Below are 20,081 nucleotides of genomic sequence, written 5' to 3'. Positions count from 1 at the left end.
ATAATGCCATGAAGTTAAATACAAAGGACTTGCTGAAGAGACGCGAGTGATTAAATCAATTATGCAAATGAAAGGCGTTATTAGAGTCAAACTGAGGCGCTTCACAAACACACTGTGTGTGTCTCACAATGTCTTCCCGGGGGGTTTTCCGAGGAATAAAACACCTGCAGGTTTTCACATGTTGGTTACAGGTAAGTAAATGAAAAATATACATAATAACATAAAGAAAGAGTAAAAAAGTGCATGCGTCTGTAAAAGTTTGTCAGTCAAAGATAGGCTACTTCAAACAAACAATACAATTAATTTCTATGTCTTTATTAGAATATATAAAGCCAGATTTGTTTTCTTCGTTCAGTTGGTAGAGGACATCTTTCTATTGTTCTCCTATCTGAAGGCAGCAGAGGTGAATCAGATGAGCCGGACAGAGTCAGTAAGTATATGAAGTATGTCATTTATTCTTTCTTTTGAGGACATAATTGTTTCCTAACCATATAAACAAACAGCATTTCTATCAAATAGTTTAAACGAATACTTCAAACTGAATCAGTCGAGTACAACAATCTCAGTGTCTCAATTATAACATTAAAAGTAGCTGTAAATAATGTTAAATGTATTTGAAATGAGCTGTTTTACTGACTTTAGCAGATGTTTTCCTCTACATTCAGTGCTGATATTATCACTTTTTTATTCTACTTTTTGCATTTTAATCATAAACCTATTAACTAGACATTGAGCTGTCACCAGTTCCCAAGCGACGCTTTAGATGTTTTTCACATAATATTCAACAGAATGTCTATCCATCTCTATACAAATTCTGTTTAAATGACAACCTTCAGAAATAAAGGTACAAAAGCTGGCACTGGGGTGGTACCTTTTCAAAAGGTACACTTTTGTACCTATTAGATTCAAATATGTACACTTTAAGTACTAATATGTACCATAATGGACCCTTTAGGTCAGTATAAATCAGCAAGGCGGTAAGATTGTAAAACTGACCCTAGGTGGAATAACAACTTCAGAATATCAAAGGTCAGAAGCATTATCAGCGGCTAACCTTAAAGCTGATGAAACCGAAGTATAGATCATGACAGATCTTTACTTCCAACCTGATCTCATAGGAAAACGTAACGTTTTTTAGTAGATGCCAGAGTCAAGTAACCGAAACATAAAAATTCAATAAGCCACTACAGTTTTTTTTCAGCTGCTTGCACACATTTTCAAAACTTTTTTTTCCGAACTTCACACACAAATCTAAGAATTGTACACACAAAACGCAAAAGCCTGTTGCACAAGATGACATTTATATAAATGTTTCTGGGAAAGTGTGTGTTTAAGCATGGTTACTGATCACCATTTAAAGTTTTTTATATCTAACCAAGGATTAGAGGGAAATAAATGTTTTGGAATATGACGAATAGCATGTTACACTGCTTTTCACGTCATATCAACTATCCAATTACTGTAGCTTCAAAACATTCGTCAGCCTGTGGGGAGTCCCTGTTTACTGTAGGTGGCTATATAGCGTTACACGTGAATGTTTTGAAACGGTAAGAGGGAGGATATCAGTAGAAATGTGTACGTGTACTTGAACTCTCTTACTGGCATGTGTGTGGCAGTTCTGGGAAGTGAAGACTCTCTTTAGAGGCAGCTGTGTTATTAACGCGGTCTCTCTGAGCTGTGGGCGCTGATGGCAGAGTTCACTGCGTAATTTACAGCATTTCTGTTTCCTTGCACCTTCAGTACCCTCTTCAAGACTTTGCTGCTGAGAAGGCTCAAGGTAAGGTTTCTAACATAGATTATTATTAAGACAATGTTTTAAACTTACTGAAACAGTAAAATGATCAAGCACACAATGTACAAACAAAATTTTGATTTGCTAGTGTAATCTTGACCCTGTTGAGTGCATCATGCTATTATCTTTGCTATTGATATTTCAAAGTACCGGTACTATTAAGTTAAGAACCTGGTGAGAACGGCACTGCTGAGGACTGATGTGGCCTCATTTGCATGTGTTTGTTTGTGATAGGAGATGGTGTGATGAGCCGCAGAAGGGTCTCGGTGAAAGACCTGGGTCAGGGCGACTGTCAGGGCTGGTTGTACAAAAGGAAGGAGAGCAAAGGGCTCTTAGGCTGGAGGTGGAAGAAGTTTTGGTTTGTGCTCAAGAAATGTTCGCTCTACTGGTACACGTCGGACATGGTAAGTTACGTGGTTTTCCACTGTTAATATGTGGCTTCGCTGTGGAAAATGTGAACATGTGCATTTATGTCTTGAGAGTTCATTTGTTATCTCATATTGGAAATGAGTATCTAGACGTCTGTTGCACAAAACAAGATGAACAAACTGCATTTCGATAGCAAAGTCACAGCTCTCGCTACTGTGGGTTTGATTCAGAGTATGCAGTGAACAGCCAATCTCATGAGCAGTTTGATTCGCAATTCACTTTTCTGATGAAAATTAGGAGATTATGAAAAAATATGAGTAGTTTAAACACATTTACAAGGTTATAAGAACCATTGCTGCTCCCACAAAATTGAGAAAAAATATCTGGATGTCAGTGTAAGTGAAACATCAAGTTAATAATTTATATACTTTATACAGAGCTCAACCAAAACATGTAAGATTAGTCATTTTAAAAACTTTTTATATTGTCTAAAGCATTTATTTATATGTATTTATAATAATTTAAGTTAAAAGCTTATTAATATTATGAAATAATTATTAGCTAAAGATAATTATTAAAAAACAAATTTAATTGTCAAATTATAAATTCTTATGTTCATTTAAGCATGCTTTAAGAATATCATATAAATATGATAATATATAATTTATATAAAATATAATAATTAGCAAGATCAAAACAAATTTTCTCTAAAATTCTTGTACTGTTTAATTTAGAGCAAGAGAGACAAAGGAGTGACTTTATTGTGTCAGAGAAGCATCGTTTTGCTCACAGCTAATTGGTCCATTTTCAGTTTGCGATCTCGTATCCATAAAAAAAATCCTTGTTTCAAATCACGGCTAAATTTCGTGAAAGCATAGCTATCCTTAAAGGGGTCATCAAATGCAAAATTCACATTACATGTTATTTGAACAAATGTGTGTTGGAAGTGTGTGTGTACATCCACCCTATAATGATAAAAGTCCACCCAGTGGTTTTTTGTAAATCCTTATTTTAAAATCCTCTTCTCAAATCAGGCTGTTCTGAGATTCCTGTCAGTATGACGTAGTTCTGCACAGGCCCCTCCCACGATAGTTGATTGACAAGACCGTCTTACCTTAGATCTGCCCTGAGTGAGCTGAGAGCTGTCCGCCATTGTGTCGACTCCGGTGCAGGGGAAGACAAGATGTCTCCGATTAATTGATTGAAGTGTTTTGTTGTTGGATGTAATAATGAATACAGCAGCCGTCATTTACTCCCGACATCTGAGTAAGAGTAATGTTACTTTCGTTTTGAAGGGAATGCTCTGATCCCCGATCTGCCTAAATGCGTCTGTTCGCGCGAATCATTTGTGATCCAGCTTCGTCTACAGAAGTGAATATAAGGGTTTTTTATGAATCTTTGCAAATCGCCTTTCCTAATACATGCTGGTTAGCAAGTTTTGCGGCTGAAGTTTACATTCTGCTCGTCAACCCATGGAACAGAGGGCGGGGCAAGCAGAGCTCATTAGCATTTAAAGCGACATGGACTAAAAACAGCTTGCTTGAAAACAAAGCTGATTTTGACCGGTTAAAAAGGGTGTTTTTTTTAAGCCCGGCTCACACTGTGCGGTTTTTGGCCACGATTTGGTCGTCTGAGACAAATTTTGAAAATCCTAAAAGATTCCTATAATCCTAGGCTAAAATCGGTTGTCTAGATCGCTGGTTTGACATGTTCACCGACAGCCGATTAATGGCCGTTGCGATCAATTTTTTCCTCCGATTAAATTCTGGCAGTGTCAGAAGATTTCAGACACTTTCCTGCAGTGTGACATCTCCTACGACGACCGTCAAACCAAGAACCAATAGGAGCAGTGAACTTGATGACGCAATTAGCGCGACAACTTCAAACTTCAACTTCGTTATTTGTAAAAACAATATATGTACAAAGTAAAGTTTACTTAAAGTTTATTTATTAAGGGGCAGGATGTTTAAACTCGAATAACAAAATTACCTCAAGTTCGCTCTGTAGAACTGGAAGTCCATAAAGTCCTCTTTTGCCCAGCCATGACTTGCTCCACACACGTCGTCTTTTTCATTTGTTTTTTTTTTTTTTTTTTTTTTTTTTTTTTTTTTTTACATCAAGGCATGTAATTAATAAAACTAACGCTACACGTTGCTGTTGTTTGCTAGCTACCATTATAGCGAGAGAACGCAGGTCCCGTATTGATGACGTAAAACTCCAGACAAGTCTTCTTGAGTAACTGTTACGTCCGTTTTTGTAATATGTTTTGTCTGGAATTAATATGGTATTATTGTGTTAAGCCTTCCATACCAGATTCTTTTTTGTATACTAATTAAGGCCATTTTGTTGTACTTCGATTTTGTACTCCATTTAAAAAAAAAAAGTACATCCGTTTTTGTCATGTCTTGACTGTCGTACAGTCTGACATTAAGACAACTGAGATCCTACAGTCTGACATGGGGATCATGTTCGTACAGTGTGACAAGCAACAATCGCAAAAGACTTTTAAAAATCGCACAGTGTGAGCCCGGCTTTACAATACCATTGAAAAATTTTAACCTTTTTTTTTTTTTTTTTTTTTTTTTTTTTAATCAACACAACCAATTTTAACAGGTTGTTCCAAACCTGTATGAGCTTCTTTCTTCTGTGGAACGAATTTTGAAGAATGCGGGTACCGAACAGTTGATGGTCCCCATTGATTTCCATAGCCTGGAAGAATTACTATGGAAGGCAATGGGGACCAGCTGTTTGGTTACCAACATTCTTCAAAATATCTTCTTGTTCAGCAGGAGAAAGAAACTCGTATAGGTTTGGAACAACTTGAGAGTGAAAAAATAACACTACTTTCACTTTTTAGGTGAACTATACCTTTAAGTAGATTGTAGAGACCATTGGTGCCAGTGGTTTCTACAATGTATTAAGACTTATGCTTTTGGGTATCACAGCCCTGGCTATATGTATACCGTAAGTTGTGTATCATGGCAATGAACATCGCTAAAAACCAATCCACCAGAGTTTGTTCAAAACTAAACTCAAACTTAAATGGGTAGTCTCTCTGTTTCTTTTCAGGCAGAGAAAGCCGAAGGCTACATCAACCTGAGAGACTTCACCATAGAACAGGCTACCGAATGCAAGAAGAAGTTGTGAGTTCATCTTTTTTAGAGAGGTTTTTTTTGGCTGCTTGTGGTTTAAAAACAACAACTCTGACATATTTGCACCATGTGGCCTTATGTCTATTTTCTGAAATTACTGGATGTTAAAGAAAGCATGGCTATAATTGTTGCTCATGCTTGGTAACACACAGCGATCATATGCAACACCCCCACAAATTCATAAAAACTCCTTGGGATCCACACAGAGGATCCTAACACCCTAGGACATCCTAGCAACATCTTGTCAACCATTCAGATCACACTCACACTGGTCTCTCAAAACCATGCCTCAGAAACCACCTAGAATTCCCCTAGATACATAGAGACCCAGAACACCAGCAGCCATAGAAATGCATTAAAACACTAAGATCCTTAAGAAGTGAATGGCAACTAGCCAAACTACACTATTAACAGCATAGAAAAGCCCTGGAAACTACTCAGAACATCCTAGCTACCACATAGCAAGGAATGCCATTCCAGTAAAGATTAACAAGACTTTTTTTTTTTTTTTTTTTTTTTTTTTTTTTTTTTTTACTTGCTCAGCAACACCAACAAAAACATAATAGGAGCACACTTAAAGGTGCAGTGTGTAATATTGACAGCTAGCACTTGAAATGGATACTGCAATCCAAATTGAAAATTTTGAAGAGAGTTGTTTACCCTCCTCCTCAAATTCAATGCTTATGTGGGTTGCCAGATTAAGGACATGCAACAGGAACAATTGACATTGGAATGCGACAAACCTTACACTGTAAGTTAATGAGTTAATTTATCCTCATTTTAATGTGTCTCTGGTAGGATCTGCGATCTCTGACTGTTCGTTTACTGGCTTCCATGGCTTTGTTTCCCACCAACTGGCAACCCGGGGTGTCAAAATACTATTAGATAAACTGGCAGTGGGCTGAATCGCACAGACCAAAACAAAAACAGACATTCCGACACGGAACACACATTTCAAAAGTAGAATAACTGGCTGTTGCATTGTTTTTGAGAAACAAGCATCATGTGAACTTGGCATGTTTCCTAAATATCTCCGAACATATTATTGTATTTTAATGCTTTAGTACAGTCAAAAAATTATACAACAATTATGCAACAACCCACAAAAGGTGAAAATATGCTTATGCAATATGCAGTATTCACAAATTTTCTGAAGAAAATGTAAAATGGCTTTTTTTTTGTTGTTGTTTAACTGATGCATTTTGAAGAGCTAGTGTGAGTTCTCAGGCTGTAAATCAGATTTTTTTTTCACACTGGAAGTGTGTCATTTATACCCCTCTTAAAGCGAGCTCAGAACACAGGAAACTGCCTGCTCTAAGTGTGTGGTTTGAGCTACTATGTTTTACACAGATATCCTTCATAAAAGACATACAGTAACTGTGCTTTACTTTGATAACTAAGATTGGATCTAGATGAGACCGGAGACAAACCTTGGTGTCAAACATGTTTTTGGGTTTTGTGTAATGCTTCCACTACATCATGTAACCACACATCCACAAAGATGCTGTCTCTGAGATCTGCTGGGGTTGTGTATGTTTTAATTTGCATTCACTTTATTCTTATTTTCCAGTGCAATGAAAGCAAGCCACCTTCACATGCTGACACTCTACTTTGCAGCTGAGAACATGAAAGACATGAACAAGTGAGTGTGAAAAGACACAATGTCTTGTTAGTAAATGTGGTCCGAGATAAAGTGCTTGCTGATGCTACACTCATGAAAAAAAAACTACCTTTTTTAGTCATCTAGCAGTTATGCATACATGTGAAGCTTGTGGGTCTGGTTTTTGGCCCAGCGTGACATGTTTTCAATGCAGTCTTGGCAGGCTGCTTTGACACCTCGCTGTGACCAAGCACACCATGCAGTTGAGCATGTTTGATGAAAATACAGGGTTTTGCAGACCTCCAGTACTAAAATTACAGTTTGGAATCCTTAAACTAAGCTTTGCTGGTAGAAAGTGTCCAAAAAGTGATGTGCTCTATTGCAACTATTTTATATGAATATCTTATTTAATAGAGTAGTCCACACAAAAAAAAAAATCAAACTTTTAAAATGTAGACAAATTTAAATATTGAGGAAAAAACTAAAGTTAAAAATATATGTATAAAACAAATGTATGGGAGCCTTCTAACAAAAAATACAAAGATATTAATTTGCAATAATTAGCAACAGGGCCCAAACTTTGCAGTTTAATTGCTATTTTTTGCCAGATATAACCAAGAACTGCTCTGTGGATGCCAAATTAAATAAATTTTAAATTATTATAATGTGTACATGCGTGTAAAATTCAGTATGCAGTACATTTCTAATCTCATGAACACTTCAGTTGTAAAATTAGCCTCAAAAATGTCTATATTAAACGTAACAGTTGTCTATGGTGTGAGCGAGCTACACATTTATAGTGAATGTTTTAAATTTCAATTGGACTCCTTCAAAGCTGTTGTTTGGCTTCAGAATACCTGAGTATATCACACAATTCATATGGACCTGTTTTTACAATACTGTTGTGGCGCTTGTCATGTTTACTACAAAGCTTTTTTGTATGGAAAAGATCAGCCTCGAGATTCTTCAAAATACCTCTTTTTGTTCCATGGAATCAAAAAGTCAAATGGTTTTGAAACGACAGACAGATCTTTTTTTTGTTTGTTTTTGTAAACCATTCCTGTAAAGGTTTATTGAAACATGCTGAAATAAACCTATGAGTGGAAAAAAAAAAACATTGAGAGAAACCTGTGGGTGTGCTGCTATTAAACTGTGTGGGCAGAGGACACACACAATGATCCATTACAATTATTCCACAGATCTGTTGAGCAGATTAACTGTAATTAATGTTCTTTTTAACCTAGATGGCTGGCTAAACTCACCCAGGCTTCAAATGAACCTGAGCCCACAGATTCAACCGATGGAGGTAAAGATTCACACCACACACGCTTACAGAAACCAGGTTAATACCGAGTGTCTATTTCAGTCTACTTAATGTGTTTCACCAAAGCCACACCTGACACTTTAATAGCTGTATTATTATTATTCTGATATTGAGACTGTGATTGTGTGAATATAGAGTGCTACAGTGAGGAGAGTGACGATGAGGATGAAGCAGACACAGCTGAGATGTATGCAGAGTACATGGATCAGCTGACTCCCGGCTCTCTGCATGTGAGTAACCACACTGTATGCTAATATAAACAGACCCATAACCATAAGTATTTAAAGTCAGCATTCAACTCTTCTATTGGTTTATATGTGCTATTAATACCTGGTGAAATGGGTCACACAATATTTTGACTGCTTGGTTTGATAAAAAAAAAAAAAAAAAAAAAACTGAGAACACTAAACCTATTGTTAATAGATATCTATAAAGGTGCATTTAAAAAAATCATGAAAAACGTATTTTTTTGTAACTTATTTCAAAGTGAAACTTTCATATATTGTAGATTCATTACATGTAAAGTAAAACATTTCAAAAGTGTTTTTGTTTTAATTTTGATGATTTGAGCTTACAGCTCATGAAAGTCAAAAATCCAGTATCTCAAAAAATTAGAATATTTCCTAAGATCAATCTAAAAAAGGATTTACTAAACAGAAAAGTTCAAGTTCTTTAAAGTATGTTTATTTCTGCACTCAATACTTGGTCGGTGCTCCTTTAGCACAAACTCCAGCATCAGTGAGGTGTGGCATGGAAGCGATCAGCCTGTGGCTCTGCTGAGGCACTATTGAGTCTTCAGCTCATCTGTTGGATCGACTGTTTCTCATCTTTCTCTTGAAAATGTCCCATAGATTCCATATGGGGTTCAGGTCAGGCATGTTGGCTGGCCAATCAAGCACAGTAATATCATGGTCAGCAAACCACTTGGAAGTGGTTTTGGCAGTGTGGGCAGATGCTAAAGTCCAGCTGGAAAAGAAAATCAGCATCTCCATAAAGCTTGTCAGCAGATGGAGGAATGAAGTGCTCCAAAATCTCCTGGTAGATTGCTGGATTGACTTTGGACTTGATAAAACACAATGGACCAACACCAGCAGACGTCACGGCACCCCAAATCATCACTGACTTCAGAAACTTCACTCTGTACTTCAAGAAACTTGGATTCTGTGCCTCTCCAGTCTTCCTCATTTAATGGTCATTTAATGAAGCTCAAGTGTAAATATTCTAATATTTTGAGATGCTGCATTTTTGATTTTCATGAGCTGTAAGCTCTAATCAATTAAAAAAAGAAACCATTTTTTTTTTTTAATGTTTTACTTTACATGTAATGCATCTAGAATATATGAACCTTTCACTTTTTGAAATAGGTTCCAAAAAAAATGAACTTTCACGACATTCTAATTTTTTGAGATGCACCTGTATATAATTTTGTCTTACAAGTTTTTTTTTTTCTTTTTTAAACTGAATTTATTTGATATTTTGATAGACTGATGTTATATTTTTAAATGTATTTGTGTGTGAATGTTTCAGGGCTGTCTCCCGCCTCCCCGCTCCTCTTCCTCTCCATGTCAGGACTCGTTCCCGCTGGTTGCTCCGGTGTGTAAGCGCACAGAGACTCAGAGTGCAGACAGTGAGTCGTGGCAGGAGATCAGCTCAGAGGAAGACCCCATTCAGAAAATACAGGAATTCAAAGGAAATGACTGTAAGTGAGTGCTGGAATAAGATCTTTTATCCTTATGAGAGCACTGCATAGGAGTCTGAAATAAAAACTTTTTGTTTTGTTTTAAAGGGATAGTTCACCCTAAATGCAAACTGTCATGCTCATGCTACTCATGCTCATTTCATTCTGCAACCATAAGTCTTTCATTCATCTTGGAAATAAAAATTAAGATTTTTAATGAAACCTGTGAGATTTCTGTTCCTCCATTGAAAGTCCATTCACCCAAAACTTTAAATCGAGGTCACGAGACTCGGTCCTGGAGGGCCACTGTCCTGCAGAGTTTAGCTCCAACCCTAATTAAACACACCTGACCCAGCTAATCAAGGTCTTGCTAGGTATGGTGTGTTGAGGCGAGTTGGAGCTAAACCCTCCAGGACAGTTATATAATGCTTATATAATTTAATGCACAAAGTAAATTTGATCTAAAATTAATATGAAAATGTAGCCATGTGCTGTAATATTGAGAATGCAATGCATCATATTGAATTGAATCAAATGATAATTGTAATCGAATCGTGAAGCCAGTGGAGATACACACCCCTAATTTTTACTAGAATATTCTTAACACAAATGAGGAGATTTAAGCTTCTTACTTATACTAGATATTGCTTGTTGTCCCTATAAAATGATTTTTAAAAATTCTTACCCAGTTATTGCAAACTTCTGGAAAATTCATGGAAATGGATTTCTCAATAAATGTGGTAATCATGTAAACTGGTTTGTAACTAAATACTCTTATGTTAATGTTTGAGCAGGCCCCCCGTCTGATGAGATGGAGATGCTGTATCTTCACCTCAAACAAGCGAGTCTGTCCCCCGCAGGAGCCCTGCAGCCGACCACCAAACGTGACTTCAGGTCCTCCTTCATCAGACGCTGCAAAAATGAGAGCGTTAATGAGAAACTGCACCTGATTCGAGCTTTAAACAGCACTTTAAAGGTGAGTTTGACATTGGTGTCCATTCATAGGTTAAAAGTGTCCTGTTTAAGTCCTGAAAGGGATATTCTAAATAGTAATTAATCTACAGGGAACATGTTAACGGATACAATTCTAGATTTTAGTTTAATATATATATTTTTTTTAAACTTTATTTTAAAGGTATTTTTTTTATTAACTTCAGAAAACTGCATTAGTTCTTGTTTTAGTTAACCGTAACACTAATCCAGATGTATTTATTTATCCAAAATACCTTAAAATTCTACATAAGTTAAATTTTGTAAAAATAATGAAGGAACAAAATGTCAGTTTTAGTTGTCAAATGTCAGGGCTGTTTTGTGATTATGATTTTTTTTTTCTTTATGTAAACTGCTGAATTTTTTTTAAATTTCGTAGAAACTGTTGTGTGTGGTGTACCTTTTGTAGTTTTTAAAAGTCTCTTCTGCTCACCAAGCCTGCATTTATTGGATCCAAAGTACAAAAAGAGTAGAGTTTTAAAATATTTTTACTATTTGAAATAACTATTTTCTATTTGAAAATATTGTAAAATGTAATTTATTCCTGTGATTTCAAAGCTGAAATATTAGCATCATTACTCCAGTCACATGATACTTCAGAAATCATTATAATATTCTGATTTGCTGCTCAAAAAATATTTGTTGAAAACAGCTGAGTAGAATTATTATTATTTTATTTTTTTTGATGAGTAGACAGTTCAGAATAATGGTATTTATCTTAAATATAAATCTTTTGTAACATTGTAAATGACTTTAACATATAATAAAATAATCATAACTTTTGATCAATTTAGTGTGTTATGGTAGTGTATTATGTTGAGAAATAGGAGGAAACATTTTATTTTCCAAATGCACTATAAAACTGAGTTCTGAGCACTAAAGGCCCGTTCACACCAAGATTACTTTACTTGTAGCAGACGCTTTTATCCAAAGCAACTTACAAATAAGAAAAAGTAACTAAAACGAAGTCAAAACTCTGTAAATACTATATACACACATTTAAGAAAATAAAGAAATTAAATAAAATTGACAAATGCATACATTTCAATACTAAACATTTAAATGAAAACAAAAATTAAGCTAAAAACACAACAAAAGGTATGAGTATAATAATGCTTCTAACATAACACTAAGCTACAACCACACACATACATGTAAAAATAAATTCAATATATATTATTTCATTTCCATATAGTATGAAGTACTAAAATAACTCAAATTAAATAAAGATAAACTGAATAAACAACCTATACAGACATCAACACTGAGCCAAGCACACGTTTTAAAACAACAACAACGACCTACTTACACATAGTAAGAAATGGTTATAAAAACTGAAACAGAAGATAAACAAGTAGTAGGAAAGAGGAGAAATAAAAAGCGATGCTTATATCCTTTGCCGGTGTCCCTGTCCGGTGGAGTCGCGCGGTAGAGTCGATGGTCTTTACACTCTTCGGTCTTCACACGAGGAGGCCTTCACACGACGGCTGCCGCGGTATAATAACCTTTTTTATACCCATCTAACAAATCACTGTTTGAATTCAGCTGGACCCACTTTCCTGTTTATCACAAAAAATGGCCAAGCAAGTGCAGACACTGACAAGATACGCGATTTAGTATGAGACCAAACCCGATTTCAGCAACTCTCAACAGTCAACAAAATAAGTGTTTCCTAGCAATGGCAACTGCGCTAAACCCTAATGAGACAAGTAAATACACTTACGAGCTGATTTTAACTTCCGCTGATAGACTGCTTCTCAAAGTTCACACCGTAGTTCTAAAAATTGTTCTCGGTATTAAAGAATAGCACAGTCCACACCACAACTATAACGAAAGGCACAGAGAAACGATATTGTTGGAATCACTTTCAGAACGATTTTTTCCAGCTGATGAACGATACAAACATTGACATCCAATCAGGATCCATCCTGCTATAAGGAGCTGGAGAATTTAAAGGGGCAAACGCGTGTGTGCTTAGAATAAACAGATGGTATCATTTGCTGGTGTGGAAGCTAATATCGTCATCTCTACAGTTATCATTCTTGGTGTGAATGGGGCTTAAGTCTAATAGATTTCTCCTTATTTGGAGCTGTAACATTTGTTAAAGCTTGTTACTGTTACTACTACAGTAAAACCGTGATCATGATGTGTAGTTGGATAGCGTGTAATTTATTTTGGTGCATGGTGAAGTTTTGTCGTCTTCTTGTTAGTGCAGTTTTGTCGAAGATATTTGACTTCCTCTTTAGTGCTTTAAAGTGGAATATCATCGCTGGTCTGTGATATCAAGGGAAACTACACTGACTCACCCTAATGATCTGCTTTGCACTATGTACAGTGTTTAGGCGGAGGCAGGTGGTATTTATAATTCAGAGGTGAGGGGGATGTTTGTGTTCGAGGAAGCGTTAAGATTGGTCAGAATCTCTCCAGTGCATTGTGACTCATCAGACTGTTTTAAATATTTAGTCAGAAGCCAGAAAGAGCTTTATTGCCAAGTATGTTTGCACATTCAAGGAATTAGTTTTAGTGTCACAAGCTTCCAGTACACAGACGACAACAACATTTTCTCAGTATTTTTATTGTATTTATTTTTATTTATTTATTTTTTGCACCCTCCGATTCCAGATGTTCAAATAGTTGCATCTCGGCCAAATATTTTCCCATCCTAACAAACAATACATCAATGGAAAGCTTATTTATTCAGCTTTCAGGCAATTATTGTTATATAGTTATCTGAACATAGATCTTAAGTTGTATTCTCTTCTTGTATCAATACTTTACAAAACCCCAAATAATATAACATGACCTGATGAGACTAGTCTGATAAATGCTTGCTAACCTAGTTTGTCATTTTTATCTATAAATATCAGAATCAGAATGAGCTTTATTGGCCAAGTACGTTTACACACACAAGGAATATTAGTGACAGAAGCTCCACAGTGCAACAAAAAGACAGCAACAGGACAGGACACGGATAATAAAAGAATCATTTCCAAATATCCAAATAGGCAATGTACATAACCGCAAAAACATTATGTAATAGACTATTATGTGTGTACAGGTCTGATGTGTGCAAATTTGAAATGAAGAAAAAAATAATTGTGGTGAATAAATGTATAATAGAGTTGTGCGTTCCTTATTGTCAAGTGTTCATGAGATGGATTGCCTGAGGGAAGAAACTGTTTCTGTGTCTGGTCGTTCTGGTGCTCAGAGCTCTGTAACATTGACCAGACGATAACAGTTCAAAGAGGGAGTGTGCTGGATGTGAGGGGTCCAGAGTGATTTTACCAGCCCTTTTGCTCACTCTGGATAAGTACAGTTCTTGGAGAGTGGGGAGGGTTGTACCAATGATTCGCTCAGCAGTCCGGACTACCCTCCGTAGTCTTCTGAGGTCAGATTTGGTAGCTGAGCTGAACCAGACAGTTATTGAAGTGCAGAGGATGGATTCAATGATGGCAGAGTAGAACTGTTTCAGTAAGTCCTGTGGCAGGTTGAACTTCCTCAGCTGGCGAAGGAAGTACAACCTCTGCTGGGCCTTCCTGACAATGGAGTCAATGTGAATGTCCCACTTCAGGCCCTGAGAGATGGTGGTGCCCAGTAATCTGAATGACTCCACTGCAGTCACAGTGCTGTTCATGATGGTGAGTGGGGGGAGAGCAGGGGTGTTTCTCCTGAAGTCCACAATCATTTCCACAGTTTTGAGCGTGTTAAGCTCCAGGTTGTTGAGACTGCACCAGACAGCCAGCTCCTTAACCTTCTGTCTGTAAGCAGACTCGTCACCGTCCTGAATGAGGCCGATCAGTGTGGTGTCGTCTGTAAACTTCAGGAGCTTGACAGAGGGGTCTTTAGAGGTGCAGTCGTTGGTGTAGAGGGAGAAAAGCAGTGGGGAGAGAACGCAGCCCTGAGGAGTTCCAGTGCTAATGGGGCAGGTGTTGGATGTGAATTTACCAAGCTTTACTAACTGCTGCCTGTCTGTCAGGAAGCTGTTGATCCACTGACAGACAGAGGTGGGGACGGAGATCTGTCAGTTTATTCTGAATGGTGTCCGTGATGATGTTAAAAGCGGAGCTGAAATCCACAAACAGGATCCTCACATAAGTCCCTGGTCTGTCCAGATGCTGCAGGATGAAGTGCAGTCCCATGTTGACTGCATCATCCACAGACCTGTTTGCTCTGTAGGCAAACTGCAGGGGGTCCAGTGATGTCTTTCAAATGATTTCATGGCCACAGACGTTAGAGCCACAGGTCTGTAGTCATTAAGTCCAGTAATTTTGGGTTTCTTTGGGACGGGGATGATGGAGCGTTTGAAGCATGAGGGGACTTCGCACAGCTCTGTTGAAGATCTGTGTGAAGATCGGGGCCAGCTGGTCAGCACAGATTTTTAGGCAGGCTGGTGACACACCGTCTGGGCCTGGTGCTTTCGTTTTGTTCTTTCTGGAGACCTGGCACACATCTCCTTCGCTTATCTGAATTGTAGGTGTGGGAGAGAGGGGGGGTTGCTGGAGGTGTGACTGGTTGTGTGGAGAGGTGTTCAGGGCGGGTGTGGGGTGATTTTTCAAACCGGCAATAAAACTCGTTCAAGTCGTCTGCTAGTTGTTGATTCTCCAAAGTGCTGGGGGATGGTGTTTTGTAACTGGTGATATCTTTCATACCTTTCCAGACTTTCCTCTTTGCCACTCTGATCTCCTTTTCCAGTGTGTATTTGGCCTGTTTATACAAGACTTTATCCCCCTTTCTGTGAGCATCTTCTTTGGCCTGATGGAGCTGTCTGAGTTTTGTAGTGAACCATGGTTTGTCATTGTTGTAGGTTAAATGAGTCCTGGAAGGAATGCACATATCCTCACAGAAACTGATATATGATGTTACAGTCTCTGTGAGCTCGTCCAGATTGGTGGCAGCAGCTTCAAAAACAGTCCCATCAGTGAGAGAGAAACAGGCTTGTAAATCCCGCTGTTACATTAGTCCATCTTTTAACAGTTCTTAATACAGGTTTTGCAGATTTAAGTTTCTGCCTGTAGCTCTGAATAAGATGAACCAAACAGTGATCAGAGAGTCCTAAAGCTGCTCGTGGAACAGAGTGATATGCGTCCTTTATTGCTATGTAACAGTGATCTAATATATTACTGTCTCTGGTGGGACATGTTATGTGCTGTCTGTATTTTGGCAGTTCGTGGGAGAGATTTGCTTTATTAAAGTCCCCGAGAATGATTAAAACAGAGTCTGGGTGTTGTTCTGTGATCAGATCAGCGAGTTTCTGTAAATCGCTTGCGGTGGAATGTGAACACTCACGAGAATGAACGAGCAGAACTCCCGCGGCGAATAGAACGACTTGCAGTTAATGAAGAGCGTTTCTAGATCTGAACCGCACATCTTCTTTAACACCGTTACATCTGTACACCACCTCTCATTGATGTAAAAGCACGTCCCGCCGCTGCGCGATTTCCCCGTTGATTCCACGTCCCGATCTGCTCTGATCAGCTGGAAGTTAGCCAGATGAATCGCGCTGTCCGGTATGTTGCCATTCAGCCAGGTTTCCGTGAAACACAGAGCATCAGAGTTAGTAAAATCCTTGTTTGTCCAAGAGAGCAGAAAGAGTTTGTCCGTTTTGTTGGGTAGAGATGGAGATTCGCCAGATGGATGCTAGGCAATGGCATTCAAAATCCATGCTGTCTGAGCTTCACAAGCGCGCTGGCTCGCTTCCCCCGTCTGCACGTCCTGAAGCGTTTGACCAGAGCTACAGCTCAAAGCACAGTGGCTGCCATCTGCGGCGCCATCTTAGTTGTCATCAAATATACACTTTAAATAAACACTTTAGTTATATTTAAACTTTTAGCTTTGTTGTCATAATTACATAATGCGGTTGAGCCTCTAAACCCGGTAACTTCTGCACAAAGAAAATACTGAGATGGGAGATAAGGTAACGTGATTGTTGGTGATGAACATGAAGTTTTCCAGGCCGTTGTCTTGATTCAGGAACACAAACTTGTCTTCTTACTGCTGCCTGCATATGTTCATACAAACCAGCTAGGAACAGAACAGGTGTGTCACATCACAGGCAAGAGCCACAACATTACATTTATAACAGTTCAAATACATTTTGGCGGTAAATTTTATTTATTTTTAGTCAGTGTTATTTTAGTATATGGGCCATTCTACAGAATTGGTGCAAACTGCTGTCCCACAACTAAAAAACATTTAAAACGCATTAAAGTATTCAAATCTTCGATGTTTATTAAGATCCTTCTATTATCTATTGAAACCCACAATAATATTTAAAATATTGGGTACTTTCAATTAGGAGGTGGCTGTCCCGAACCCGAACCCCTAAATTTGAACATGAAAATATTGAAATCATTTTTGTACTTTCTTTTTTGGGTTTTTTTTTGTCAGGACATATTCCTGTCCCCCTCTCTCATAGCTATAAGGTGTCAGTAGATGATGGTGAGATTAAGGTCTCGTCGTTTTGAGGGAAATTTGTTCAAAAATCTATGTGAAACTTTAAGGAACGTCACTACTGAACACTTTTTTTTTTTTTTTTTGAGGTTATTCCATAACATTTAGTTGTTGTTTTTTTATATGTATACCACTGTTCAGAACTGTGCTAGGCTAGCTAACCATGTGCTGATTAGTATCTTTGAGCTGATTAGTATCTGAGGTTCAGAAGTATCTAAAATTGTCACTACCGAAACATTTGGTGGAGTTTCGGTAGTGACATCTTTGGGTGATGGGTTTTATAGTTTTAGTTTTTTTATTAAAGGTTTTAGTCATTTTAGTGCTTTAGTTTAAACTTTTTATTTTTAATTACTTGCCAAGGCAGAATTGATCATTTATATTTAAGGTTTTCAGGTTCAAGGTATGAATGATATTTATATTTTTATTTGATTTAATCTTTGTCAAGTTCATTTTAACTTGATTTAAAGTTTTAATTAGCGATTACATGTGACTTAAGTGTTAACAGTTTTTATGTTAATGTTAACATAGTGTCTGTATGCATAAAAACTTTGGAAACATTGATATTTAAATGTTTTTAAGTATCTTACACTCACCAAGGCTCAAAAATACAGTAAAAACACTAATATTATTACAATATAAAAACTGTTTTCTATTGTAACTTGTTAAAATACATTTTATTTTTCTAATGCAAAAGAGGAGTTTGCCATCACCATCACTCCAGTCCTCAATGTCACATGATTCTTCAGAAATCATTGTAATATGCTGATTTGCTGCTCATTTCAAACATGTCTAAATATTATCAATGCTGAAAACAGTTGTGCTGTTTAATATTTAAAAGTAACAGTAAAAACTATACTGTTACAAAACACTCTATTTTAAATAAATGCTGTTCTTTTGAACTTCTTTCTCAACTTTGAACTTTCTATTCTCAAAAAACATTTTTAAAAAGTTTCCATAAAATATTAAGCAGCAAAAACCATTTTTAACATTAATTGAGAACCCTTATTAATAACTGAGCACCAATAACAACTGGGCAGCAAATCAGTATATTAGAATAAAAGACCATGTGACACTGGAGTAATGATGCTGAAAACTCAGCTTTGCATCACAGGAATAAATTCAAATATTTATTTCAAATTGTTCACAATATTTGCGCTTTTTTTTTTTTTTTTTTTTTTTTTTTTTTTTATCAAATAAATTCAGCCTTGTTGAGCATACTTTAAAAACATTTTAAAATCAGACTCATTGACAAACTCTGTTGATTGAACCAAGAGTATTTGAAGTCTACAGACAGTAGGTGGCGGTATTGATCAAACGAAATCACAGCAGCTTCACTTGAACAGCTGGAAATTATATTTATAGTTTCAGAAGAAACCATCATATGATTCTGTGTCTGTCTCATTTCAGGCGAAGGAGGCCGATCTGCAGGCCATCGAGCAGGTCTTGAGTGAACAGTCTCTGAGCGCTTGTAAATACAGACAGTGGCGAGATGCTAATGTGCTCCTGCTGCATGAGATCGGAGAGAAACCCGAGAGCCACGGAGCTGCAAGCCCAGGAAGCTCTGGTTCAGACGCTCGGCGTCAGTCGCTCCCTGTGTACACCGAGACCAACCTGTGAAGACCAGAGGACGATTACAGACAAACTGAAACTGATGCGTGTTGTGTGAAGACGACCACAGGAACACAAACAGAGGGGGGTTTCCTGGAAACAAATAAAGCTTCGCTGAAACACTTCAAACCGTCTGCAGTGGCAGAACACAGTAACTGCATCATGGAGAAAAATGACCTCAATTTTGATTCATTTGATATCAGTTCTCTCTGAATCTGAGCACAGAAGAGCCTAACTTGATCATAACTCATTTCTGAAACATGTAGTTACTGACCCTAACCCTGCCTTTGTAGTTCAGAGTTGTAACAAATGAATAAATGTCATATTTGTTCATATTCAGTGATTTGATAAAAAAAGTGGGCGAGAAAAATGTTGCAGACTTGTGTTTCTGTAAACTTTACTCATCGAACTGTTGAATGAAATGGTGAGTTTAAAAGGAAAATGAATCACTCATGGATATATAACGACACTGTCTTTTTTTTTTTTCTTTTTTTTTTTTTTTTTTAAAGCAGTCTATACATGTATTTCTTCAAATTGTGGTTTGCACAGGACGAACACACTCCTACATGTCTTGTATTTGTTCCCAAAAACTGTTTTTAGAAACGGGGTGTTGTTTATCTGTTTTTAACATGACAGTCCCTTTTAGATGTGCATATTTGAGCATTTTACAACTGGAAATGAGTGTCTTGGGTATTGTATATTTTTGTATAAATGTTACTTTTTTGGAGTAATTAATGCTGAAGGTGTGCCAAAGGAAATAAAAATGGCAATTTAATATTTTATTTCAAGATTTTGTCTGTTAGAGTGTGTTTGAGAAATTGAAGTATGTCCATTCAACCACTTTCTGGTTGTCAGACTTGCTCATTGTGAATGTGGTTATTATTCAAGGACACCTGTGTGAACTTGAGGGGATCTGACTTCATACATCCTCTAAAAATCACTTTGGCAGTTGCGTGGAAGTCATTGTTCAGAAAAATGAAGTAAATTCTGAGAAGTGTCACTTATGAGAAAATGCATTTTCAGTTTCTAAACCCATTATAGCATTTGAGAACTAATTTTGATTTTAGAAGTTTCAGCTTTCTGTAAAGGACAAGAGAGACAACTTAAAATGCTTAAAT

At 37.1% G+C, this 20,081-nt stretch overlaps 1 protein-coding gene across 1 annotated transcript; it reads left to right on the top strand.

Annotated features, from left to right (window-relative positions):
• Window positions 1-1,481: 1,481 nt before the first annotated feature.
• Window positions 1,482-19,750, top strand: ipcef1 (interaction protein for cytohesin exchange factors 1). Its single transcript, XM_079375544.1, has 9 exons — window positions 1,482-1,777; window positions 2,027-2,196; window positions 5,231-5,304; window positions 6,884-6,955; window positions 8,158-8,219; window positions 8,373-8,467; window positions 9,765-9,936; window positions 10,710-10,891; window positions 18,763-19,750. The coding sequence occupies exons 2-9, from the start codon at window positions 2,038-2,040 to the stop codon at window positions 18,970-18,972; spliced, it is 1,026 nt and encodes a 341-aa protein (XP_079231670.1). The 5' UTR covers window positions 1,482-1,777; window positions 2,027-2,037; the 3' UTR covers window positions 18,973-19,750.
• Window positions 19,751-20,081: the final 331 nt, after the last annotated feature.

This window comes from Barbus barbus (assembly GCF_936440315.1).
Source record: "Barbus barbus genome assembly, chromosome: 24".
In the NCBI taxonomy this organism is placed as follows: domain Eukaryota; kingdom Metazoa; phylum Chordata; class Actinopteri; order Cypriniformes; family Cyprinidae; genus Barbus; species Barbus barbus.
This window is presented reverse-complemented; position numbering and strand designations above follow the sequence as displayed.